Below are 27,562 nucleotides of genomic sequence, written 5' to 3'. Positions count from 1 at the left end.
AACATCCAGGAAGGTGTGCAGCCTGTAATATTAATGCAGGACCATATGTAAAAGGTACATGTCACCCATAATAGACGGAGAACTCACATTAGCTGCCTCACAGAATGCAAAAGTGCTCATGCATGGACAGAGGAGAACAATTGTAAGGAAGGGGAACGCTACACATACCATAGCATGGATAGTGGATGCAGATTATAAGCTACCAGAGAGGTGTCTTTAGCCAGACAAATTGAGATTAGAAGTGGGATATGGTTTTCAAATAGTGTTGCCATTAAATATCAAAGGAACAAATGCCTGTGGTGTGCGATATAAATATGCTCACTATGAAAGGGGAATCAACCCTATAGCCAGTGAAACCATGAATAAGTCTTTTATGAAGATCATACCATGAGAAGGAAATCACTCTGAAGGGCTAACAATTTTCAAAGGTTTAGGGACTGGCAATATAAGATTAAATGAGATGCCCAGGATCACACATTGGTTAAGGGATGAAGGGGCGGAGCTGGGGTTTGTGCCAATACAGCAATTTCTGCATTTGAACACTTTCTTTTCCAGTTATTACCATTAACTAAAAAAATCTCGTTTCATAAAAATGGGCTTGGAATGTACACATATCACATTACAAAAACATGACCATTTTTAACAAAATATTATATAAGGGTTCTATGCAAAATGGGAATGGTTCTAGCTTCATTCTCTCCATCATCAAGGGAGGTATATGAGTACCAGCATACCAATCGATGCGATTTAACAAATGTAATCTGGGTTTGTCTTTTGTATTTTAAAGCTTTAAATACTTCCAAAACAATGGCTTGTGACATTTTCATTTATAAACGTGCATAAAAACCTTTGACGTTTATCAAAAAGCTAACCATTTTTTGTGTCAAAAAAGAAGACTTGAAATATGATTGCCTGAGGCCTACAACATCTGGTCCGCTCTCTTCTGTCTACCATCCCTTCATCTCAAATGGTCTACATAAGAAGAAAGATGAAGTAATGGGCTAAACGATGCCAGAAGCATGTAAGAAGGCAAACCTCACAGAAGACAGCAGAGTAATGTAAGATATATTAAATGATTTGACCAGGATCACTGTATTGTCTGCTGGCAAAGCCAGGATACAAGCATGAACGCTATCGTTCCATAGTCTTGAATTTGGATACTTATTCACCTCTTGGACTAACAGTTGATGCCATCGTTGGAGACGATTGCCTAGGTTTTACAACACCTCATCTGAACAAACCAATTTCTAGACCTTCACCATGTGGATGATATGTTAGTTTATATAGCATTCGCTATCTGGTACGGGTACATTGCTGATACCAGCAGATGTTGTTCTGCAAAACCAAGTACATATGCATCCACTTTTATACACTTCAGACATAGGAAAGGCTCAGCCAGCCTTGCTGGAATATGATATTCTAATTTTGCATATGAACACATATCTCTGCAATGGGTGCTTCACACACTGAGCTAACTTCTGAACCATTGTCACACTCACAATATGCATTTTACTGTTGCCTATTGCACATGATCAACATAATTCCCACAGGAAGGAAAGAATGCTACAGAGTTGTGCCGTAAGGAACACACAAACTATGTATACCACAGTGAACACAGAAAGCAATACATGATGAATTGATCAAGGCAGAATGTACTTGTCAAAACAGAAAAGCAATGGGTTTAAGGACTCAGCAGCACCCCATAAAATACCCTGATGTGTGCTATTTAAGACTGGTTAACAATGTAATCTTACTTCTTCAGATCAGGCAGACTTTTTGGGGCCCCCATCCAAGGTGGGGGCCCTGGGCAAGTGCCCCTTTTGCCCTCCCATAAAGACGTCTCTGGGTCATTTCGCTCTTTGCGGCCCTTCCTTTTAAATGGGGTGCTTTCTCTAGCGGGCCTCCTCCGATGCTGTATCCTTGCATCATTTAGCAGAGAGTGGACAGGAAGTGATGACTCGTGTGTTTTTGTTAAAGCATGGCCTTCAGTTAGGGGTGCCTGTTTTTCTGTATTTCCGTGCACCTGGCAATCCCGTTCATTGATACTTTTACCATGTTTGCAAATTCCAGTTCTGAATGTTGCCCAACGGCTGCTGTTAAAGCTGTTAATGAGTCATGTCTTGTTTCCCGGTCACTTTTCCTGCACACTCTATGAATCTATTTCACTGATGCTTTCAAAAGAAAGACATTGTTGTGGGTTTAATCGATACACCACAGTTTTGACTCTTTGTGGGGTAACGTCCAATCATCGCCAGACATTTTACGATGGCAATTTCAAACGTGTACGAAATTATGGAAAAGGTGAACTACATATTTTGGGGGGGTGAGAAAGGACTGTTAAGGGGTTGGGGGGTCAGAAATAGTAAAAAATAGGCGGTTTTAGGGGTTTCGGGGGTGGACCCCCATAAAAACAGAATTTGATAACTTTTTTGTTATTTTGTACAGGTTGTGGGACTCCCCTGCTAATCTCATCACAGCTCCCCAATAAATCAGACAAATTGTAGTCTGAGTACACACTCTGCTGTACTTCTAGCACTTAAACACTGTTTCATAACAACTATTAACAACTGCCTACATCTCCACTGAGTCTACAAAATCATTAAAATGATGAATTAAGGTAGACATTTGGCTAACATTGTGAATGATATGATATGATATCGCATTTATAACGCGCCTATACACAAGTGTTTCAAGAATCATATTTTTTGTTTATCGCAAAAGAATTGTGATTGGGCTGAAAAGAGAGAAAGTGTGATTCAATAATTGATTAAGGTGTGGTTGATTGTCTGCCAGAGGGTTTAGAGAGATAGTGGTCATGTACTTTGAGTACAGCGATTTCAGGAAGTCAAGGACGGCGCAAAACATGCTTTAGTAATGCTTCTGAACGAGGCAGGCACATTTCTGCAGTAGTGATGACTGTGTGTGTGTTAGATATATTTTGGACTTGTTTAAGGTTCAGAAACTGATCCGATTAAGTGCTTCCAGGTCTGGCTCTTACAAGATGAGGGCTTGACTATGTATCTTTGCATGTCATTGCTTACCATGTACATTTCTGATGGAAGAAGACACAACTTTTTCCATGAGTGAAATTCACTTTTTCTGATATAGTGACCACTCAGGTGCTTTGCTGGCTGGCGGGTGCAAGTTGCCTTGTTCTTAGATCCACAGGCCTTGGTGGTTAATGGTATATCCATGTTAGCACTTCAGGTACTTTCCTTGTGGAAGGCTTGATTTGTCTTTATGTTGAATTTGTCAATGGTTATGTTAGTCATGTTGCGGTTTTGTCTTTTAGGGACAGCCCTTGGGTGGATCTGAGCTCAAACACTCTTGGGCACTGCTCTCTTATGTTGTAGCATGAACCATCAGTTTCTGTATGTTCCAACCTTGACAAATGGGGATTCACAGCAGGCAAACCTCAATCATAGTGTTCCCTTTTTGTTTGGTTCAAAGCAATTATTTTCAAATTAATGTTATGGAAAGTTGGAGGACTTCGGGGCACATTTGCAGACCGAAGGCATCAGCTGAGTTTAGATTTGGTGATCAAAAGGTGAACAATGTCAGCGTGGATACATGGTTTTGGGATCCCTGCAGTCTTTGTAGATCCTTGTCGGCTTTGCCCACTTTTATTATTATTATTATTTTGATTATGGTATTCATTGCATTCAGACCTAGCTTTAGGAAGCAACAGAGCACCTTACAATCATAAGGGGAAGAACACAGTAATGGAAGCTGAGATACCAGGAAGCATGAAGCTAACATCATGGGTAGGGGGGGGCAATTTAGCAGCAAGGGATCTACAAGCAACCAGGAAAGGAGACAGTCGGGAGCAGAACCCCCAGCCTCTGATAGGGTGGCAGTAAAATAATCCTGCTTTTTGGTCATCTGTTATGAGCTATTAACTTGGGTATTTACCCAGGTATTTGCATTTCCCTTTTGAATTCAGTTCCATTAGAATGCTAGCAAGATCCATCTTCTTCAATGTAGTGTGGTAGACATACTTGTCATGCGAGACTCTCGCCTGCAATATGGGCAGTGACGCTGTTAGAGGATGCTATCGCTAATGGCAAGTGGTTCTTCCACAATGAGGTAGCTCCTTGTCCATCTCTCCACTGTCACACTGGCTGAACAGGAGGTTCCTCAAAGCTGCAGTGATCACCTAGCTTTGTGCGGGCCTCCACCATGCTGATGCTACCTATCCCGCGTCTGGGGTATCATCACCTGCACCGCCAGTCATATTTTCACTGGCACAGCATCCCCTTCTCTGTCACTCCAATCCACAGCCTGCGCTATGCTAATGAGAGAAGTATGAGGGAAGTGGAGTGGGATAAGCCATGGTTCACAATCATGTTTTCATATTATTATCACCATATGTATTTTCTTCTTGGCTTCTACTTTCCTGTCATCAGATTTCTGGGTTAAACTTATGACTGCTCTTAGCCTAAACAACCACACCTGCTACCTGATTTGCCTTGTTCTACTCCCACTCAACCTAAACAATAATTGCTACCTGGCCTCAGTTGGCCTGTCCTGTGCTACTCCGCGGCTACTCTGCTTTCAGCCTACCCCTAGAGCTACCCTCTGACTTTCCAGTTATCACTGGCTGTCGTCGCCTGTTCTAACAGGACAGACTTTCGGTTGGAGACTTTCTTTACTGATCCATCATTTGTTTACTGTTTCGCTTCATTTGAAGCCGGGGCTGCATTAAGAAACATGTGTGCATGCACAACTGTATTGGCTCAACTGCAAAAGAGGTGCAAGGATGTTTGCACTAGCGCTAATGCAACTGTGCATACAGAAAAAAAACATTTGGGTTTGCTCACATGTTTGCAAATGCAGTCTAAGGAAGCGTTCCTGCATTTCCGTTTCATAAGGTGACCAGATTTAAAAAGTAAAAAACCGGGACAGTGCAACTAACATAAAGGTAGGACTAACTCTTGAAAGTGGCTGTCAAGGCACTACACTTCAGTAGTGGATGGAGGAGAAGGGTGTTAAAGTGTTACTGTTCAAATAAGCACATATTAAAATTAGTGTATCAGTAAATTATCACAAGCCAACACTTTCTTAAATTGTAAAATGCAGCATTTCTTCTTTGCGAGATTGTGCATTCCTGCCTGCCGCTATGAAGACAATACTATCAAAGACGGGACCACTGCAGTTTCCAAAGGAAACATACTCTTGACAAAGTGGGACAGGGTTCCAAATTCCGGGACAGTCCCGGCAAAATCGGGACGTCTGGTCACCCTACTGTTTCAGCTCTAGCGTTTCCGCTCTTGAACTCATGGGAGGCCTGCTGTGTCGCGCTCGTAGATTCTCAACAGCGCTGCGGGATTGATTGCATTGTATGGCTTTCACATCCTAATCTGCTTGGCACACTATTTATTGGACATCTGGGGAGGCTAGTGTAAATGTCATGTGCACTGCAATTGTGCATACGCAAAATGGTTGTGTGCAGTTATATTTTCTGCAATTGTGCCCCAGGTAGTCATTCTAGTTCTAAAAAGCCTAGGACTACTTATGAGTCTGAAAACAATGCATAGAGTTGAGAATGATATCATGGATACATCTGAATGTTGAAGAGATGTTCAATCACAGTGCTACTAACGCATACATCATAGGATCGCCACAGACAGGCCTAAAAAATCATCTATGATTCAATAACACAGCAGCAGTTATTTATCTAGCCACACGCTGCATAACAATGATCCCGTAACAAGGGAATACGTTGGACGCATTGTTTTATTTAAGACCGTTTCATTAATAACTTGTTTTTGGCAGCTTGATGAAAGATGGGAGCTTCCTGCCTTTGTGCGCGCTGCTATTTCGCCATGAATCTCTGGAGGTGAGTCACAGAGCGCTCACAGTCGCGAGGCAAAGGTTCAGTAAACACGGCGGAGGCTCCCAGACATCTGCTCGGCTCACTCTTCAGAAGTGGAGCAGGCTACTGCCTGCCACGAGGGACCGGTAGGGGGCGCTGTCGGGCCTTCCACTGATATAAACTGGCAGTGCTTGTTCAACGGCAACGTGGAGGTGACTTGCTCTGCGTTCGTTTATGTCTAATCCCTTGGGGCCAAGCTTAATCCGTGAAAGTCTGTTCATCTGAAACCCACGAGCAACGTTAATAATGGAGAGATGGACGGAATCAAAGGAAAGCCTAGAAACTGAGACTGCTATGGACGACAGAAGGATGGTAAAAGGTCATCATGACACTTGAGCCTGCCGACCACTGCAGAGGTTATAGGTCAGCACTCCCAAGTTCAGAGTTCACTAACAAGCCCACCCTACTGGCTTCCTAAAATGTTTAGCTGAGACTACCACTTCAAAGCCTGGGGTTACAGGCAAGTACCGACCTGGCTGGATACATTCTAAGGGGGGAAAAAAGAATGATGGTTTGACAGACACCCAGTGGTCGTTTTTAATGACAAAATAAACGTTCTTAAAGAATAAAGTTATGAATTAGGCAAAACGTCATGGTTATTTGTTTAGGTTTGACGCATACAACTGAGGCCTTCAGTAATAATGCTGCTGTGTGTATACTGGTATGCATTAAAATCAAATCAGAAAGCCATTTATTGGCCCTCATTACATGTTTGGAGGTGCAGGAAGAAAGTGCCGGTAATTCAGGTACCGCCACTTTTACCGCACTGCCAAACTACAAGTTTGCCATTGGGGGCTGACTGATTTACCTCCAGCCAAGAGGTAAGTCAGGCCTGCACCAACACAAAACAGCTGGTATTACTGCTGCTGGTAATACCAGCAATTGGAATTAATGGAATGGAGAGCTTGTGCCGTTGCTGGCACATGTATTATCCCGGAAAGTCTGGGATATCAGGCTGCAGTAGGCCTGTTTGCCGGTATCCCACAGGAATTACCAGCGGGATACCGGCAAACCTGTAATGAGGGTGATTGTGAGCGATACAGGTTACAACACCTGGGAATGTTTGCAGACATTACCTTGCCTCAGACATGTCTGACCTAAATGAAAGTCTGTTAATTTACCACTTTTAAAAACAATCGGCCTCATTACGACTGTTGCGGTACAGCAACAACTGCGCTGATAGTGCTACCGGCGCCGTTGTTGCCATGCCGCAACATTACGAGTTTGCTCGCGGGTGCCACTCTGGACCCCTGGTCAGACCAGGCGTGCAGAGCGGCACCCGCAAGCAGACCAGGATGGTAGCAACGGGACCGGTATGAATGGTACCGCTGCTACCATCCTCCCCATTCCCATTGAGCCCTATGAGGGCTCAAATGGGAATGGGGACATACCGGCTCCGGGTCCCGCGTAAGGGAAATTACTGGGCCCTCTAGGGTCGGAATGACCCAGTAATTCCCCTTTTGCAGGACCCGGAGCCGGTCCCGAGTTTGGAGGTAGCCATGCCCTTATTAAGGGCATGGCTACCTCCAACCTTGTAATGAGGCCCAACGTCTTTTCGTTTGGGCCTTCTCGTGTGCTATATTTTGTTGGTAGTATTAATACTTTGCCACAACTGTGTTACCTCTAAAGATGCTCAGTGTCAAAAAACAAAAACAGCATTTTCACCAAGTGTTGGAATATCAAATTAATGGAACTGTTAATTTGCTCTTCATGTTCTGTCATGAGCTTTTGAACACAGTGACTGGCCAACACTCTGGCAAAAACAGCTTCATTAAAAGGATATTTTTGTGTTTGCCTTAAAAAACATGCTTGCACAGGGGCTTGAGACAAGTAGAATGTGCTTCTGCATTATCAGTTCCTCACTTAGCGAATATAGAGTTTGCTTAGAAGGGCAATTGATCATGTTAAAAATAAACCCTATATACTGTAGTGGACCTGGACACACTGGGGCATATTTACAAATATGCAACCTCTGGAGAATGTTCAGATTTGCTCAGCCAATCAGGATTGAGCTACCACCACAAATTCCAAGCACTAATGCCTGAAATGTGGTTGAAAGTCCTCCATCATGCTTGCCTTAGTTGAGCTGCGTGTTCTCTGCCTTGCTGTGCCACACTGCAGCCTCTCATTGCGCTTGCCCTGGCTGCCACAGCATCTCTCGGCTGCTCCCTCTGCTCTTCTGCTCCTTTTCTTGGTGGCTGCAAAGCTTTCATTTTGGGACTTTTGAATGCTCGTTTTGATGGGTGGGGGCCACGTGCAGCATCACAACTGGTGCTAAAAGTTATAGTACACTCAATCCATGACCAGTGCGTGGGATTAGGTGCCATAAACCCCCCTTAACGACCGGAACGAATGCACCTAATCCCCAACATTATCCACAGCCTGACAATATGGAGATGGGAAAATGGCCACAAACGTACACAATACAGAGCGGTCATGAAACTCTGAATGATTATGGATAGCCATCTAACTGTAAGGTAGGCCCAAAAACTGGTTGGAAAAAACAATCAAAGGAATCAATAATAGAGTGCACGTTTTGCAACAAAAACAGGTTTTATTCCATGCAAATATGGCCGGGAGGGTCAGTCGTCTGCTCCGTGGAACTGAAAAACCTGAAAACGCTCTCGAGACACCCATATTAATTTAGTTTTTATAGAGGAAAACCACAAAACAAGATTTGTTACAAATATCAAGTGCATGTTAATTCCGCACTCCCCATTGGCTAGTCCCTATACAGAACTCTAAAAACAATCTATACAACCCAAACCCATTGGTTAGTAACCTACCCATAATCATTTAAATGCCGCCCCCCACAGATGACCTAATCGTAGTCAGCAAAAGTACTCTATTTTGACTGGGCAACCTTATCAACAATACTGTTGCTACAATGGCATTTTCCCATTGGCCAGGACAACTTCATGATGTGCATGCCCCCCGAGACGAACCAAACCTGAAGCAAGTGTGAATAGTCAAGTCAGTACTCTATGGTAACAAAATGGACCAAATGCTCCTTTCTCATCAGTCCAGACAAGCTGGCACCCCTCAGCGAATTCCAGACCTTGCAGTTGTACATTTGGCAACACCTCATGCCACTCCCGTCTTGAAACATGTTGCTTTCCTAGCACATATCCTCCCATATTTCTCTTGGGAACCAGATGGCTTTATAAAAATCACAGCCGAGACACTGCTTTTGAGGACTGATTTCTATGGTTTATTTGGTCTGTTCAACTTGTCAACTGCAGTTCCAACAGTCCTACCACTTCTCAATTGCGGCAGTACAACCCCAATCTTGTTAAATACCCTGGGGCTAGGTCTTGCCTCTAGGCCTTTTTCATACCAAAACGTGTCCTTCACTGTCATTTCCTGTATCTAATGTTGGGAACGCAGTGTTACCTATCTCCTCCTTGAAGCATCTGAGAAGAGCTACGTCTTGCAACAATATCCAATCACTGCGTGGCACTTCACCCTTCCTCCAAGTGCCGTGGCAATCTGGATGCTTGTGAATGGAAGTGGATATGAAACCTAATGAACAGGTCAGAAGCTCAGAAATGCGGCCTAGTGCCCCGAATGAAAAAAGCTACAAACTCCAATGGGCAGGACTTTTGTTAATGTGGCAGATGACCTTCATGCTACCAAGAATTAATGTCTTTCCTACTTCATGCTTGCACTACATGGCACTTCAGCCATACATTCGACAACTAACAAAAGCTTTCCCAACTGAAAAAACACCACATGCTATCTCTGTCAGCTGCGACCAAGATACAACCTAATTCAATGATGCTGGCTAAAAAACCCTCGAAGTGACTTGGGCCTAAACTCTAAATATAACTTCTAGAATGTTTTGCTGTGGATAATGCTCTCCAAAGATGTGTCAAAACTAAGTGCAATTTACATGTGGACAGAAAGGCTAAACAAATGCCAAAAATACTGACACTAAGAGGACCAGCTCTCCATTCTAATAGAATTTACATAGCCTGAACCTCTTTTCGTGTATTGGACATTGCACATACCAACAAAACACTGAAGCATAATATTAACAGGCTTGTCAAGAAATTTTTTTTTCATTTCCAATCGACCAGACTTATCCTGACATTTCTTTCATTCCAACAGAAACCCTCATGATCATATCCTTTGTCCTATGAAAGCTGGTTGTAAACAAAATCCCAAATCCTCTTCAAGCAAAGGAAAAAGGTGGTGAGGAGTCAACAAGCCTGGGCACCAGAAGACAATACACTGTTAGTTCAGGACCAAACAGACAAATGGACTGACCGTTAGAAAGGATTTTTAAACTCTGCCCTGATGGACAGATGTTTAGGAGGCCACCTTTGTTAGTGAAACAGGGGACACTTCTGGGACGATAGCCAGACTAATTCACGGTAGCTTGGAGAGCAGTCAAGGCAAAATCTCAAGAGGAGTGAGGTCGATTAGAGGTCTTTAATGAGCACACACAGTGAAATACCAAGAATTACCCTTAGACAGGAGTATACAAAAATATACTACTTATTAGTCCCAAGAATCAACACAAATGAATAACGAAAAGCAATAGCAAAATACCACACAAGCAACACACTAAGTAAAATATATACAATCACTTGCGTCAAAGCGATCAAGTTAATAACTACACCACTACCTGCAAAGGAAAGAACAAATAACTTTCAGAGCATAGACCAACTTCAGGATAGTCCTTGGTTCTGCTCGTCTCTTCTGGATACTTGGCTCCATCCACAGGTCGATTAGGACCTGTTGTTAAACTGCTGGTCTGCATTCAGGACCCCTTCTCATATCAAAAGGTCTGGTGAGTGCTTGCACATGGTCAGCTGATGAGAAGATCTGCTGCACACATGCACAACAGCAGTGGTCCAATCAGGGACCAGTGGGTTCTTCATGCTCTCATGCACAGCAGACATCGTGGCAACAGTAGTGTGGATTGTGACCAGACAGTCCCAGCCCACTTCCTGTGGAAGGACACACGTAACCTGCAGTAGCCTGTGAAAGAATCATTTTTTGTGGGCAACTGCATGCCAAAATAAGGAAGTCCGGGGTCACGAAGACCAGGGGGAAGGCCAAAGGACAAAATGGCCAAAGGAACGAAAAAAAGACCTCATGGCATGGCTATGACAGACACTAGCCACAGTCATGAGCCAAATGCAGTAAGCGTGGTATGGCTCAGTAAAACATTGTACAAATACAAAGAAAAGTTTCTGCTGCCACCAGTCTGTTCCTATGCACACTGTACAATTACCAGCAAATCCTCAAAGGATAACTAGGGTCAGAAACACAAGGACCCCACTGCACGGTACAGTAATGTACTTTGCGCAGTGATATAATGTTACCAAAATTGCCAACAAAGTCAAAAGACTAAGAGAAACAAAGACAGCCCAAAGAACATGTTAACTTCCGCGTAACAATGAGCAAAAGGCCAGAAGAGTGCAGCTGAAGGCTCTGTTCCACTGGCAAAAGTCAGGTAAGGACACCACCAAAAAGCAAAAGGTGTGGGGGGTAAATGGAGGGAAAGTTGCATTCAGAGAAATCGTTCCTAACACTGACACATGTACCAAATGAAAACAATGAATCCCACCTCCTACCTGGAACTTGGATCTGGTTAGGAGATTAATTATTTGGAGGAAAAAGAAGGCAGCCATGATGTTCTTTAGGAGTGTAGGCAGACCAAAGAAATAAAGAAGAAAGAAGAATATTCCAGTCTGGCCCCAGGAACATGGGTGAAAAAAATAGTCTTATGTCCTCTGAGGCAGGTCCTGGTTAGCTTGGAGGGCAGTAATATGTGCCAAAGACAATGAGGTCCAAAAAGACTGTTTGATCAGTTAGTCTGTACCAATAGAAAACCGGAGGGGGCTCCAATAACAATCATTTTAGAGGAGCCGCAGTCCAGTACTCGTACAGCAACGGATGAAGGAGGGCAGCAAGAGGGTGGCTGGGCCATTTGGTTGGGAGCAGGAAAGGCACACAGGAAGCAGGGCAGGTCGGGACCAATATCAAAGGAAGTAAGGAGTATGGATCAGAAGAGATGATCCATCAGTTCAAAGAGCAGACAATCCGATGAATTGGCAAACTTGTTGAGAAGCAGAGTGGTTAGAGTGTGGTGCACAGACCAGGAATGCGGGAAGTCATAGTTCTCCTGTGACTGGGCCACGGAACCCGATGCTTGTGCAGCCTATATATTTTTCCGTATACTAAAGGTCTCATAACATGTGGCATGATGCACTGAGAAGTTAGATCAGCTTAGTCCCTGACACATTAGCACTGAGTTTTATTATGGCTGCCAAAAAGGTGAAGAAAAACATTTAAAGCACTCTACATCATTCACCATACACAGCATGGGGGAAAGGCTGGGAGAGGTAGACTTTACACATAGGAAAACCCAACACTGTAGGAAGGGGGATCGTCTTATCGGTCTGTGGTTCTCATTTCTCACTGAAGCTTTCCTTGAAAAGCAGGGATCTTCAAAGCAGGGATCTTCTCTGAATCACAGGAAGGATGCACTCTGATGTTGGCAGGAAGACTGTTCTTGAGTGTTGGAGCATAATAGAATAATGCGTGTTTTATGGTCTTCTCCTTCTTGCACATTTTGGGTCCCAGGGTGCTGATGACTCCTGGTGTTGCATTGACCTCCTGAGATGCTAATCTTTTCAGATAAGTATGAGGTTGTCTTGGACATTAGTGCTTTGTAGGTTATGCAGACTGTCTTGAAGGTGATGTAAACTTGGTGGTGTAACCAGTGTAGTTCCCTGAGAGTAGGGGAAATGGAAATGTGCTCACATTTCTTCAGCCCTGCGATGAGGTATGCTGCTGTCTGCTGGACAGCTTTCAGAGGGTTTGCAATCTGCTTGCATTTGCTTTATGGGGGCACAAGCCATTCTTATCGTTCCTTATGTCTGCTGAAGTGAGGGTGGATCCATCAAGCGTGGGAGATTCAGCGTACGGGTGGCTGGATAGGGCTGACTCTGTTTCCTGCCTCAGATAGCATTCCCCACTGCAGGGGTAGGCACCTGCCATCCTGTGATGGGTAAACAATCAGTGGTGTCAGTGTTCTTCGGGACTGCGCAGTGGGAGCCTCATAGTTAAGGTGGTGCAGCTTCCAACAGCTACAGTATTTCAGAGGTTTGTTGCATTAAATTGTCTCATTAACGTCACTTCAACTAATGTTTTTTAGACAAATTTGAGGGTTTTGATATGCTATATCTTCCACCACCCGTAATTCTGCCTTTTTTTCTTCTTAGAACATACCTGATGTCACATCCTAAGTTATCAGTATGTCTTCAACAATTATGTAATATAGGGCTTATCAAGTAGTTCATCTTTCTGTTGTCCATTAGATAAGAATAGATTACTAATGGTGTACTGGGATGAGAGGGAGGGAGGTGGAGCAATTTAATGGATTACTAATTGGGCTCTCAGATGAGGAAAAGGGAGTTGGGGGTAGTGCAATTGATTATTAATGGTGTACTAACATGTGGAACAGGGACGTGGGGTAATGCAATGGATTACTAGTGGAGTAGTGAGATAAGCAAAAGTGAGGTGGGGTTATAGAGAAGTGGGACTAGGAAGAGAGAGGTGGGGTAAATCTAACATATTACTATTGGTTTACAGGCCAGAGGAAAAGAGAGGTGGGGGTAATGCAAAGGATTACTGTTGGGGTACTGGGACGAGGAAGAGGAATATAGAGGTAAAGTAATGGATTGGTATTAAGTGAAAATCCCTTTTTCACTTAATGAAAATAAAAACGTTGCTTTAGAAATACCGCTCTGGCTACTCAGAGTGGTCTTTGCAAAGCGACCTGTCACATTTCTGGCTGCACATGAGTGCACGCAGTGGCTGTCAGGAATAGCCGGGAAGGAACAGAAGACAAAGGTGCAGGAGTGAGAAAGTAAGTATGTGTGCGTATGTATTTGTTGTGGGGAAATGTTTGGGCAGAGGGGAGGGGGAAGATGTGTGTTTATATTTTGAAGTAGTCTGCGTGGGTGCGAAGGGGGAGCGAGTAAGTGTGTTTTTGTGCTTATATGCGTTTAGGGTTCTGGTGAAGAGGACTGGATGCGTGGAGAAAGGGATGGGGCGGGTGAGTGATGGTGGATTCGCGGGGTGAAACCTCCTGATTTATCAGACATTACCACCAGTACGGGAGAGGGCAGGCAGGGGATCGAAGGTAAGAGGGGGATCAGGAGTAATCCCCCCAAAATCATGATGGAATATTTAAGGCCACACCAAATTGGCCCAGAAAAAATTGTAATTTGTGCATACTGCCTGCACTATTTGAAAACCTCACATAGAACCAATGAATTACTATTAGGGTACTGGGGCGAGCAAACAGGAGGTGCGGGTAATGCAACAGATTATTATTGGGGAACTAGTGCGAAGAACAGGGAGGCAGGTGTATTGCGACAGATTACTATTGTACTAGGACCAGGAAGAGGGATTTGGGTGTAATGACATGGAATAATATAGAGTTACTCAAACCAGGAAGAGGGATGTGGGGGCTATGACATGGCCTACTATTGGGGTACTGGGATAATAAAAAATGATTTGTGGTAATGACATAGATTACTATTGGGGTACTGGGATGAGTAAGAGGGATGTGGGGTAATGTAGAGAAACATGCATTGGGCTCTGCTATTGTACACTTTTGTTAATGTCATTAACATAAAAGCTTTTAAAGCAATTCAACACACCCCAAACAATAACAGCCCACTAATACTCCCTAGGTAAATTAGCTAGTTTCATTTAGGAACCAATCCCTAGACATTATTTGTATAATAAGAACAGGGATTATTTCCACATTTAACTTAAAATACTCTTCTCGTAACTCGCATTTTCTGTGATTGCCACATCTCACTATTTTATATATGTTAAGTAATTATTCTTTTCTTTAGCCGCTGAAAAGAATCTCTATCTGAATCTTGATCTTCATTATGGGGAATTTTAAGAAATGAAAAATCTAGCATCCAGCAATTCATCATGGGGGATATGACTACCTTTTTGGGTACAGGCACACCCTGCTCTCTGCCAAATTTAAAAAAAAAACGACTGGCTGATTTGTGCCAAACTTTGGAGCGCTTTGTGCCCAACTTGTTTCTTATGTGTCGAAAATCTGTCCAGCAGTTTGAGCTGTGCATGTGAACAGAAAATTGAAATTTTCCCTATTAAATACCCACTGCAAAAAGTTAAAAACACCCTCTTTTTCTGACTCTTTATATCATTTGAACCATAAAACGTATTTGCATGACCTTTTCCAGTTTAGGGGAGCCAGGGCCAGAAATCTTGTGCGGAATATTTCATATTGATGGCTCAAACGTTGTTAGACATAGAATTTCCTATGGATGATAGGTTTCATCTTAACTATAGGATGACTAGCGTCGCCCTAGCAATTATATACACACCTTGTGGAAAGACAAAACCTGCTTTTTCTATGGCATTTCTATACATTCTCAGGACATCTAAATAGTTATTTCTGTTTCCATTTACGTTGGAATGTTTACAGATGATGATTACATGTAATTCCTGGATACTTTTTTGCCCGAAACACCCACATTCTAACAATACATTTGTCATCATGTGTGTGGGAAGGATGATCAGCATATATGTATCACACACTTTAACTTGCCATACAAAATATACACATGGAAAGCAAAACACGTACACAATTAAAAATGTTGAATTGTATTAGCTAGCCCACATTTAAAGGTACTTAACATTTTACAAAGCTTTAACTGAATTTTACCACAAGTCACATATTATTGAAATTAGCCTAATATTTTTCTTTGAACAATGTACATGGATACAATAAATCGTGTACATACCTTTTCCCCTTTAGGTCCCGGTGGTCCAGGTGGTCCTGGCTGACCTGGATGGCCCTAAAAAAATAAATAGCTGAATCCAAAATTTCAAACATCACTTATTTTAGTATTTATCACTAAAAAGGTAACGAGGCAGGAAGACATACAGTTGTGCAATCTCAAAGAACACCTGTCTTATTTACTTGATCTTTTTTTGTTTCTTATTGTAAGTGACAATTATTTTGAAAATGACCCAAAATTTGAATAACATTTGTTTCCAACCAGAAGTGCCTATGCAGCTATAAAAGGTCCTCCTTTTAAAACCGTCCCGTCAATAGTTAGCTTTGTTTGGCTCAAGCAGAATTCATCCTGGATTGGCACCTGGGGAGGAGGAGCGGATCAGTCAGCTTCCTAGGAATACTGGCTTTATCCTCAGTTGAAACCCCGCCTTCCTGTGCTGCCTGCCAATGCATACCCTTATTTTATTTATGTATTTTTTATTTGCATTTGTATAGCGCACCTACAGCCCAGAGGCATCGTGGCGCTTGTTACAAGAATTTGTATCAGCATTTTCAGTAGGCCAGGTTACATGTGACCGAGAGGTCTCTTAGTTACAGGTACATTACTCATTACAGATTTTACATTTTATGCCATTTTCTTCGCCTCCCTCTCCCCTTCGGTGCTGCCACCAAGAATCCTTGACCTGCATCCACACATCCACCTCTGCTTCCTGCTACCCTCTCTGCCACCACATTTTCAAATTAGAGCACCTATCTGTATCTATCACCAGACTCTGTCTCCCTTGCTGACCCAGACACGAACCATAAACATGGAGAAGGGACTCTGCATGGTTGCATTTTAATTGCAGTGTTTTCTCTTTTTTGACAGAAGAAAGGGCATGCGCTCTCCAAGTGAGATGGCCATTTTTGTAAAAAAAACGAATTCATGTAGCACCCCAGACATTATCCGGGATTCTTATGGTAATAATGCTGACATCAGCAGGCCGTACTGACTGGCAACGGCCTTTGCTCACGTTAAAGGCCTTGCTTTGCTAAGCCTGGTAACTTGGGTTCCTGGCGATTATGCCCCTGGAAATCCTGCCGGCACCATGTCATATTTCTTAAATATGTATACATCAAAAAGATTAAACCAAAGTCCATTTGCTGACAAAAACGGAATCCTCGAACACTGCTCTCAATGTATGTAAGCACCCCCCTTGTGTTATGGACAGTCCGTTCACACCATTTGCTAAGCTTCTCATTTGGAAAAAATATGTTTATTATGTATGTGCACCGTATCATCTTGTTGGAATGCTACAGGTCTGTACAAAACAGAGGAGTCATAAGAATGTGGCGTTAATACCCCGTTCCAAGGGCTGAAACAGGGGGTAGTGGCCCGGAAGTCCAAGTTAACAGCCTGACCCAAGCAAGGGCGGTTAACAAGGGCTCTGGGCTGTTTCCCCCCGGTTCCAGCCCTTGGAACATGGTGTTATCGTCATTACCACCCCGGGTTATGAAAACGGTAACCTAGGGTGCTAAAAAAAAGAATTTTTATTAATTGAACGGGACACCACACGTGTCCCGTTCAATCGTTCAATCAATGAAAATACTGATACAAAATGGCCGGAAAAGGGAAGCTGTTGTTGCAGATGGGTTGGGATATTTTTTTTTTTTAAAAGGAAGAAACGGGATGGCGGGGGAGATGGCGATCCGTGACCGGGGAGGCAGCCTGCGGGTTACGTGGAAAGCGTGCTGAGAATATAGGTTTTAGCCTGCGATCTGCAGAACCTGATTGGCTGTGCCCCTCGTCCCTGCTAATGGTATTTTTAAGATCAAGTATCAACAGACCAGTGCCCTGTGACAAATGCAAGTTCCTAGGCGGTTATTTAAATAATTGATGACAGAAAAAACACCATTTCAGTGACTATAAATATCCAATCACTTAGATTCATAGATGCCATAATGACCTGACGCTCACCACTGAACTTGTCTACATGAGGTTGCAAAGGGGATAGAAATAGACGGCTTGATGGTTATTGCTTTGCAATCCTTTGTTTTTTATAGGTTATTTATAACACACTTAATACCCAGAGGTTTCTAAGCGCGGACCTGGGGATCGAACCTGTGTTGCTCCATGTCGTTTTGCTTCCCAGGCGAGCATGTTGCGCTGAGCTATCCTCCCGAGACCCCTTTCCCTCCAAAGCCCGCGACTGCCGATAGATCAAGGTCTGTTATGCTGACTTTTCCAAAGCAACCTGGGCTGTTGTCTTTGCTAAGGCCTATGTATCTTCAAGGGTAGCAGTTTTCAAAAAAGGACTCTGTTCATTTAATTTAATATGGATTCAGGAAGTAGCGGTGGCACAGGCCATGCCTTTCAACCAGTGATGTCCCTGTCTTTTGCGTCATATGCAACAGGCAAGCGGATCATTGGCAGATAGGATGCTAGGACGGGACATTCACTTCCTAAATAAAAGAAAGTGTCCTGATGAGTGGTCAATTTGCAAAAGATTTACGTTTTTGACTTGTCAGAATCACACCTTCTTTGATTCAGCACATGCTCTGATGAGACTTCTCTGAGACATAATTCACAATATATGCAATTACTGGACCGCCAACCTGATGCTACCACACAAGGCAATAACTTCACTAAATGCTAGCATGTGTGAAAGATGGAATTCTTGAAGTGAAAATAAGTAGAAATAGGCAGAGGGAGTGAGGGAAGGTTTCAGATGTACGCGTACGCCAGGTCCCGGAGGCTTGGTTGAAAACCAGTCTAATAATTTGAGGGAAAAATGGTTTCCATTTTAAATAATCAGACCCCAAACGGTACCTAGTAGTTGTGGTTTGCTTTATTTTTCCATCCTTCACTGGTTTGCTCTTTTGGGTAATATTCTTGTTTTGTCTTTATATTTTCCACCGTTACCTTCACATACAGTAACAGCATCTTTGGATAATCACTCATAGTGGCTCGTAGTAATAGTCTCCACCTTTTCTTCTTCCTGTAGCACCTTGTTGTGCAGCACTCTGTTGCTTCACAGCTAGGCTAGCGCTATACGAAACCCAGCACTATACACCACAATACCACATCAATCAGCATTGCCCGAGATCTTTGGCCTTTTTCATCATATATCGGAGAATATGGTGATTGCAGGGTCGGTTGAGGATGTCACATATCGGACCAATAAGATCCAGTATGACTCACCTTGCTCATAAGAGCAACTTCACCTGTGTCAGATTATCCCAGTACTGTATACTTTTAAACTACAACTCAGAGAGTAACCATTTAACTTGAGTGTTCAATGGGTCATCTTTGCTAAGCATGCATGTTACTGGATATCGGTAGCACTGGTCCCCGTGAAGAGTTTGCATTTCTGTACTGTGCATTTCTGAAAGTGGAGAATTCCTTTTATAATGTATTTGAGACATTTCATAGTGTGGTTTTTAATATTGCAAGCAATTATGCACTCTAATTAGATAGCACAGCCCTGCCTTGCCACTGCGTTCTTTAACTGATTGTGTTATGTTTTACATGACTCATGTTTGGAGATGCAAAAGCGCTGCAAGCGGCAACAAAATTCCAAAGTCAGTGAGAAAAAATGAGATACAAATGAGAAAGTTAAATGTTCCAACTCACCCCATATCCTGCAATTCCAGGTTCTCCCTCTGGCCCCATCAATCCTAAAGGTCCCTATTAAAGTAATAAGACACAGGGGAGAGAATAACTTAAATCATCATACTGCATGCAGTGCAATGGTGTCTGAGCACTGGGAGCATGTGTTTCTTGGCAGCTTTTAACCTCCCAGTAAACCTGGAAGTAGCCTGCAGGAGTACAATGCGTCATATGACATTAATCCTACAGCTCATGCATTGCCGTGTATAAAAACCTTTTCTTAAACTCCCTGATGCTTCCAAAATATAAATTGCAGCAGGACCTAGTGCCAAGACCTTCCAGCTGCCATCCCCTCAACACTCCAAACATGTTTCCACTATTCGTGAGTTATGGTGCCAACAAAACAACAAGGAGTGACATCATTTCGGACCTGAATGAAGAGTGGAGTTTTTTTTGTGGCTGAGGAGTTAGAGGTTAAGCTATGGAAGTGTCTGCTGCTGGCGATGAGATCCTAGGCGTGAGTGGTGGGAGAAACAGCTATCCTAATATCCGTAAAGGAAGATAATGCTTTGCAAACATGTTAGGCGCAGAGAACAAGTAAGAACTACAGCACACTTCAGATGTTACATTTAGGGAGCACAAGCTGAAATGAGGCATTTATACTGACAACGTTTTTATAACATGTCAATAGCTTCAGTGCTTTATTGTCTTTTTTACTTCAGAAATGTGTGAGAGCACTTTCAAAGGTGCCAGAATGTGAAAATACTGGACATTAAGTCGGGTAACTCCTGTACACCTTAGTAGTTTTAGCAGGATACCTATGAAGCATTATTGGACAGTCAAAATTGCTTTCCCCATAAACTTAGGTTTTCACAACAAATACCTACATAGTCATAGATTGAACTATGATGCATCCTTAGTCCAGATGACTCAATCCCTTATGTGTAGAGCTTTGGCACTTGTGCTTTATTAACAAACAATCCAGCTACTCCCAAGCACACAGCCCGAACCTTTCAATGCGGGGCAGCAGATCCGCACTGAGAACAAAAGAGATTGGCTACGTCTGACCTCACATTAAAAAGAGGCCCGTACGACCTCAATTATTTGTCTTGGAACTCTTCATCGGCTCTAAAACCGATGCAGAAGGGAGGCAGTCAACGAAAGGTGAATTCTAAGGGATTTGACACCTGATGAAGGTAGATGGTATGTAACCCGAGTGGGAGGAACCTCTATGTGGAAGTCCCTATAACTGAGAAACAACATCCTATGAAGTCCATTCGCAAAGCTAGGAACAACAGTTAACTTCGGCTATCTGACTTCAGATTATTTCTAGTATATAGCAAAATATTCTACCCTTAAAACTATTTACGGACTGATAATGTCACTGTGACCTTAAACCAGAAATCCCGACATTTAAAATAATAGTCACAGAATTCAAGAAGAGTGTTTGTGAGTGTTTTCACACGCCAGACATTACGCCATGCCTGAGCTCAAAAATAACGTCTGCACTATTTCCAAAGACTCTATGAGCCTATAAGAATCATCGAAGGACCAGAAATCCATGGTTACGTTCCAAAAGATCTGCAATTTCGACTGAAGAATTTGGATTTTCCAAACATTCGAACTTTTAAGCAAAAATCAGTAATAACCGTAACGATGCCATATTTAAGTCTGAAATCCGGAATTTTGAGATGAAATTGAGAGAACAAATTGCCAAAAAGATGATACATATTTTCTTTTTCCTGGACTTGAGCAGTATTCACAATCATATCTGAAAATAAATGGGGAATGACACTTGCAACGTGCCAGAAAATTTAATCATAATGAGATCTTGCAAGATAACCCAAAACATGCTTTAGTTTAATCTATTTTAAGAAGAATGACATTGCCATGCTGCCTGCGTGTCTTTGTTTGATAGCATGTGTCTAGAATTCATGCCAACCACTTCTTGGATTGAATTGATACAACCTCCAAAGAATACACTGCAAATCTTAGTACCGAAGCCTGAGTCGCAATGAGAAACATACTAACCACTAGTCCTCTTGTTCCTCTGGCTCCTTTGGGCCCCGATTCGCCATGTGGACCGTGGTCACCGGCTGCACCAATTTCTCCAGTAAATCCCAGCTGTCCTTTATCTCCCTATTTAGACATTGTGCCAAAGATTGCAGACAGTTAGACCATAACTACATTGAAAGAACAACTGATAAAATGACAAAACATGCAATGTTTTACTGCCCTTTTGAGCTTTTGGAATAGGTGCATGTTATGGTTGTTGATTTTAAATGTTCCTGCACATTGAAGAGCCTGGATGTTGAGATCTGATGACCAGGAACGATTTCAAATATTTTAATAGTACACAAGATAGTGATAGTTTAGGCGGTTAATGTTGCAGCACAGATCCATGAAGCAGCAACAGAGTGGTCCTCCACAAACCATTCAGGTTTAACATGTAATGCAATTTCTAGTGATGGATTTTAAGCCAATTTCAAAAAGGGGGTAAATACTAAATGGAAGTGATGTCGTAAACCCTAAGGAGAAGCGTTTCGCACATAAGCTGCGTAGTACGGCACCAAAGCGATGCTGCAGAACCTTATTTGTCTAATGGTTTTAGACCACCCTTGTTAATGGTGCTTCGAAATATTAGGATTCACAGACATTTTAATATATGAAACATATTGGTGGCTTGAAGAGTATGTGGCATGCCAGTCTTGTATGAATGTGGGCTGGAAGGATTGTGAAGGGGCGAGCAAAGATGTAATAGGAAAAATCAGTTTGCAAATTATCTTTTCCAGTCACACAAAAATATGCCTTTATATTTCCTCCTGAAAAACATGCAAACATGACTAAAGATTTTAAAACAGCTGTGTTGGGGGTTTATTTCTACTAACTGCATAATTAGAATGATGAATTGTGTTTTCTTGTGATTCAATGTGTGATGTATGTATGTACTTTTTATATTTTTATGGAAATATCTATGTTCTTTTGTTCTTTTTTTATGGAAAGTATTTTTCTTTGCTAACGTTACTATGTTGTGTAAGGTTTCTTGTAAACTATATATGCAACAATAAAAGAAAATAAAAAAAAACTGCATAATGATAACACCTAATGGCTCAAAAATACCCAATTCCTTGCCACACGTAATAGCATACATACCTTGATAAGGGTCATAAAGGCTCAAATTATGAAAGGAAATAGTACATATTGCCCAGCGGTAGCCAGGGCTAATGCCCGGTGGTCAGTACGGTCACTTTTGTATGTCCTGCACCTTTAGGCTGTAGGCTGCGTCAGGTGGGAAAAATCCTTCTGGTATCCTGTTCCTGATACCACCATGGAGTGCCAGCGGGTGTAGCATGAGATTTGCCAATGAGACAACTCCCAACCTCAGAGAAGGTGGCAATGGGTGGCCACTAGTGCCCATCTTCCTGGTGGGAATTACACCACCTGAATCCACCAAGGGAAGCATTTCTGTCTGGTGGTCCTGTGTCTGGACTGCCAGGTACAAATACCGAAGTGAATGGGAAAACAGGCAGACCTGCTCCTACTGCCGCCTGCTGGGGCATAATGGAATTACATTTCCACCCGGAAGTAACAAGAGCCATGCACATAGGCAGACCTAATTCTTATGTAATATGTAGATCAAAGAGTTTAGCTCAGGGCTACCAGGCAGAGTAAAAACAGAAGGAAAAGATTAGATGTGAGAGTCAAGAAAGACATCATTCTCAGGAACGGTATGGAGAAGGACAGTGGGCACGAAACTAGGTCGGGTGTTTCTGCCAGACCTTAAAAATAAAATCAAGAACTTCAATGGAAATAAGTGCTGTATAGGGACCCAGCTTCGGTGACAGTGATAAAGGAGAGAAAGTGCTGCATGCGGAACATAGGTGTTTAAAGAGAGAGCGAGCCTTGGAATTCTGGGTTTACTGCAGTAGGTCCAAGAAGTGAGACACAGTTATTCCTCCCACCTATAGAGACCATTTTTAGATAACTCCTTGAGTTGCGCTGTGTATCGAAGGGGCATATAGTATAATGATTAAATATAAGCAAGCCGGCCTACAAAAGAGAGAACATGAAAATGTTTCATGAAAGCAAATGAGAACAGCAACTGTATTGGCAGAAAGGGCGATACATGATATAGACAAGAAAGTAATGAAAGGTGAATAAGGGAACAATGAAAAGTGACTGTCTGGTGATCAAGAATAACTCGAGAGCACATCCCACCTCTGATAGCAGTCAGAATAAGGCATTGGGCCTCATTCCGAGTATGGCGGTAAGGGATAGCGGCCACCGGTAACGAGACCGGTGGCGGTAATCCCTTACCGCCATACTCCGAGTTCCCTCTGCGCCCTCTCCCTTAACGCCTGCTTTGAGCAGGTGTTAAAGTCGAGGGCGCAAAGGGGCCTCCAAGCCAATAACGGTGACCGTAATGAACGGCCACCGTTATTTGCATCTTCCCCATTCCCACTGAGCCCTATGGGGGCTCATTTGGGAATGGGGAAGGGCCCTGGTGAATGGGGAATTACCGCCCCGCCAACCTTGGAATGGGGCGGTGATTCCGCCATCCACCAAGGCGCTGCCGGTCCGGGTACGGCGTCAACCAAGGCGTTAATAGCGCCATTGGTTAGCGCCGTACTCGGAATGAGGCCCATTGTCTGGCCACCATCATGCCTTGATAAAAAATAAGCACCCTGGTTTTCTGAAGTAAAGCACTGTGCAAAGCAGGGAGGGGTCTCGGGGTACAGCGATCAACACTGGGTACAGCCACACTGGGTTTTTAGGGTAGCCACTGACCTTTTAAATTAGTCCTATTTAGATTCACTTTATTTAGTACATTTTCCATGGACATCCTGAAACCATGGAGAGGATTTTGCTCTTGAGGACCATATTGGATCACCCGGGCATTAAGAATCTTAGGGCCTCAATTACAAAAACGTTTTAACATGGTCCTGATAGTGGCAATCAAGGAAGTGGATGAAATGGCAAATACTGTCATCGTGGGGCCCGTACAGGATTTATCGTAGTCCTTCTTGGCACATGAATCGAAATTGGGGAAAAAAGGAATTAAACAACATTCATCTGCAACTTCGAGATTGGGACTTTCGCAGACCTTCTGTCTGAGAAAGTCGCAAATGACTAAAATAGATGACCCGAGCATTCATAACTTCATCATGGATAAGAGGAACTTCATCTTTACGAATATTCGTAAGGCAGACGGTCAGGAGCCCAGGGAAGCCTCGCGGAACAAAGTTCTCGCCTGGTTAAGACAAAGAACTGGGCCGGGCGTGGCGAGATTATCTGACCTAAAGATACTAGGCAGGTTGCATTTAAGAGACTGGTGCTCGCTTCCTAATATGGATTGTATTTTAGTGGGGTGCGGGGCTAGAACTCTTCCTGATTTCTTAAGATTGTGTAAATATTTTCCTAGAGGATCGTCGAATTGTTACGTGATTCTCTGACTTATCCTGTTTATAAGGAGCTGTTATGTTGTTTACATGTGTTTGGCTTATCCCATATGAGCACTTGCTCTAGTATGTGTATAACATGTTGTCTTTTATGTTGTTTGTACTGTTGGTGCCCTCACACCTAAGGGTTTATTGCTGCGCAATATAAATGCAATACAGTAAAGTGAAGTGCACGTCCTACCCTGGAGCACCGCCCCCTCCCCTGGATTGCTCATGAAACAGCACCGGTTATTCATTCACACACAGACAATTCACTTTGCGGTGAAGAAGTAGTGACTATTACTCCTAATAACAAATCATTCAAACCCAAGGTGAAAGAAGACAGCAAGAGCACACGTCTCACCTTTTTTCCTGGGCGACCCCTTAGACCTGGATTTCCTGCTTTCCCTTCAGGCCCCTGCAGAATCATAAACACCAGTGAGTGACAGACAGGTGGGAAGGTAGGAAGTGCAGTGAAGCAATTGGAGCTGCGCAGCAGGCTGGGATCATTCTGCAGTGCCTTTGCACAAAGCATATTTCTGTGGCAGGTGGGAACATCTTACAAGCTTCGGCCTCGGGCAAGATGAGAAGGCAAAGAGCACTTCAAGTCCCAGCCCTGTGAATGAAGTGCTGCGAACAGACCTCTGTCGTTCAAGAAAATGGCATTTGCTCGCAACCTGAACACACTGCACCATTTATTTTAAGGCAAATATATTTGACAGTGAACAAATCAAATATATTTAACATCGTTAAAAAACCGGCTAAAATAAATCCCCTCGACTGAAAAAACAAATGCTCAAGTTCATTCTGGAATTTGAAATGCAACTGGCTACAGATTTCTATTCAGCACGAGGCATTGCATACTTACTGTTAAACCCATCCTGCCAGGTTCACCAACAGACCCCGCAATTCCTGGGTTTCCAATTTCACCTTTTTCGCCATCTTCCCCAAGGGGGCCTCGGTCCCCCTGCTCCCCCTAAGAAGGAAAACAATACTGCAGTGATGAGCAAACCACGGTAATGAGCAGTCTCTGTGTACTTGGAAATAGCGTACTGACGCCATTTCACCAAGCATGGGCACTGCGTCACAGACTGCATTTGTAAAGGGAGCTTGGCAAACCCTTTCGAAATGCTGATACAAGTAGGCACATGGCTTGCAAGGAGTGGCACCAGGGCCCCTTGAAAGCCCCGCCATTGCCATCAGAAACTCACAGAATGCCTGCCAATCCGTTTCTGGCTGACTACAGTGCTTTAAGTGGGATTGGAAATCGAGGGGGGGCTCTAGTAAGGGGGTGTGGCCTAAGCACACGCCCACTAACGAGAGCCCACCACCCCCTCCACCCCCTAAAACCCTCCCCCCTTACCCCCACCCCGATTAAGGGGGAGGTGGACAGTAAAAGAGGTGGAGCTGGGCGCACCAAAATGTGTGATACCAGTGTGCTCCAGCTCGCACGCAGTAGCAGTCCTTTCATTCAAGGAACCCGCTTTAACCACGGGTTCCTTGAATGAAAGGTCTCCCTGCTGCTGGTGTCTATGTACTTGAAACAGCAAGAGGGCTGGAGGGCCCAGTCTCTCCTTTTGTTCCGAGTAACTAGTCATCACCCAGCATGGGTGATGACTAGTTACTCGAATCAAAAGGGGAGCTGAGCAGTCCAGCCCTCCTCCTGTTTGGAGTACATAGACATCAGGCAGCCTGCAGACATCAGGCAGCCTGCACTGCACGGTTATACCTGCTGCTTGCAGGTATCATAACCCCTGCAGCCGTCCATTTGCCTTTACTCCCAATTATCTTTGCGCATGCACACAATGTTTTTATCCCCCATGAATTGGCATGACACAAGATTTCAATTGGCAAAATTGGCCGCAGTTTTATTTCCATGACAACAGAAGTATTTGTACACAATAGTGACCTCATTCTGTACGTGTGGCGCTTGCTTGCCGGATTTCCTTTGCTTCCCCCTATACTTGGTATAGTAGGCCCCCAACTCCCCCGACCCATTGTACCTGTTCCTATCCTGCCCGTGCAGGGGTCCGTGGGTGGGGAGAGCGCCGTTTGTTTTGGGGGGAAGCTGAGCCTTATTTGTTCCTACCAGACGCCCCCGCCGTTTAGGCCCCCAAGAGGTGCTGGTCCAGAAGAGCGAAGACCCATTCCGTTTCCTTCTGGCTCGTCCGGAGTCTATCATTTGTGCTTGGTTGCCCAAACACCGCCAACTTGTCATCCTCTGACCTGGGTGCCCTGCGACAGCAATGCCCAGGTGTCCTCCTCCTTGTATTTCGTGGGTGGGTGGGTGGAAAACGAAATTCCTTGCACTTGTCAGGTGGCGGCGACCGGGTCCCAGTGCAAGAGCGAGATGCCTGGTCCCTGGTCCCGCCTGCTTATATCCTGCAAGCCCCGCCCCTTTCCTTTTGTTTCCCCTTCGCAGGCTTTTGGGCCATTCGGCTTTTGGCGCCGTTCCGCCCCTTTGTCCTTTGCCCTTCCGGGTGAGGGTCCCAGCTCCCGGCGGCATGACCCCGCAGGGGTTACCCTGCTGCCTCCTCCATTTTTGAGGACGTTTTCCGTCGTCAGCTCCAGTATTTTGGTTTAGAAAAAAGAAAAGGTGATCTTTTTTCTAAAGCGAAGTGCTGACACCTGCAGGAAGCTCATGTAACCGTGCAGCCTCTTACACGGGCTGCCTGAGGTGTCGGCTGGCTGGGGCTAGTCGGTGTGGGCACCGGCAGGGCCCCGGCTCAGGATACTTTTCTGGAGACTGCTGGGGCCCAGCCCCGACTGGCCCCGCCCCACTTAAAGCCATGGCTGGCTCCCATCAAAGGGTGGTAGGCGCAACAGAGTGACCACTCCACTGGGCTCCACAG

The 27,562-nt window shown here is 43.9% G+C and overlaps 1 protein-coding gene across 1 annotated transcript in view; it reads right to left on the bottom strand.

Annotated features, from left to right (window-relative positions):
- Positions 1-27,562, bottom strand: part of COL24A1 (collagen type XXIV alpha 1 chain) — a 910,546-nt gene that overhangs the window by 140,557 nt on the left and 742,427 nt on the right. The window contains exons 37-41 of the mRNA XM_069641689.1: positions 25,579-25,686; positions 25,075-25,128; positions 21,304-21,411; positions 19,297-19,350; positions 15,688-15,741 (exon numbers count right to left, since the gene is read on the bottom strand). Of these exons, the coding sequence (XP_069497790.1) occupies positions 15,688-15,741; positions 19,297-19,350; positions 21,304-21,411; positions 25,075-25,128; positions 25,579-25,686 (378 nt within the window). The remainder of the gene's footprint in view (positions 1-15,687; positions 15,742-19,296; positions 19,351-21,303; positions 21,412-25,074; positions 25,129-25,578; positions 25,687-27,562) is intronic.

Source organism: Ambystoma mexicanum, chromosome 1q (assembly GCF_040938575.1).
Source record: "Ambystoma mexicanum isolate Mex_15411 chromosome 1q, UKY_AmexF1_1, whole genome shotgun sequence".
NCBI lineage: Eukaryota > Metazoa > Chordata > Amphibia > Caudata > Ambystomatidae > Ambystoma > Ambystoma mexicanum.
This window is presented reverse-complemented; position numbering and strand designations above follow the sequence as displayed.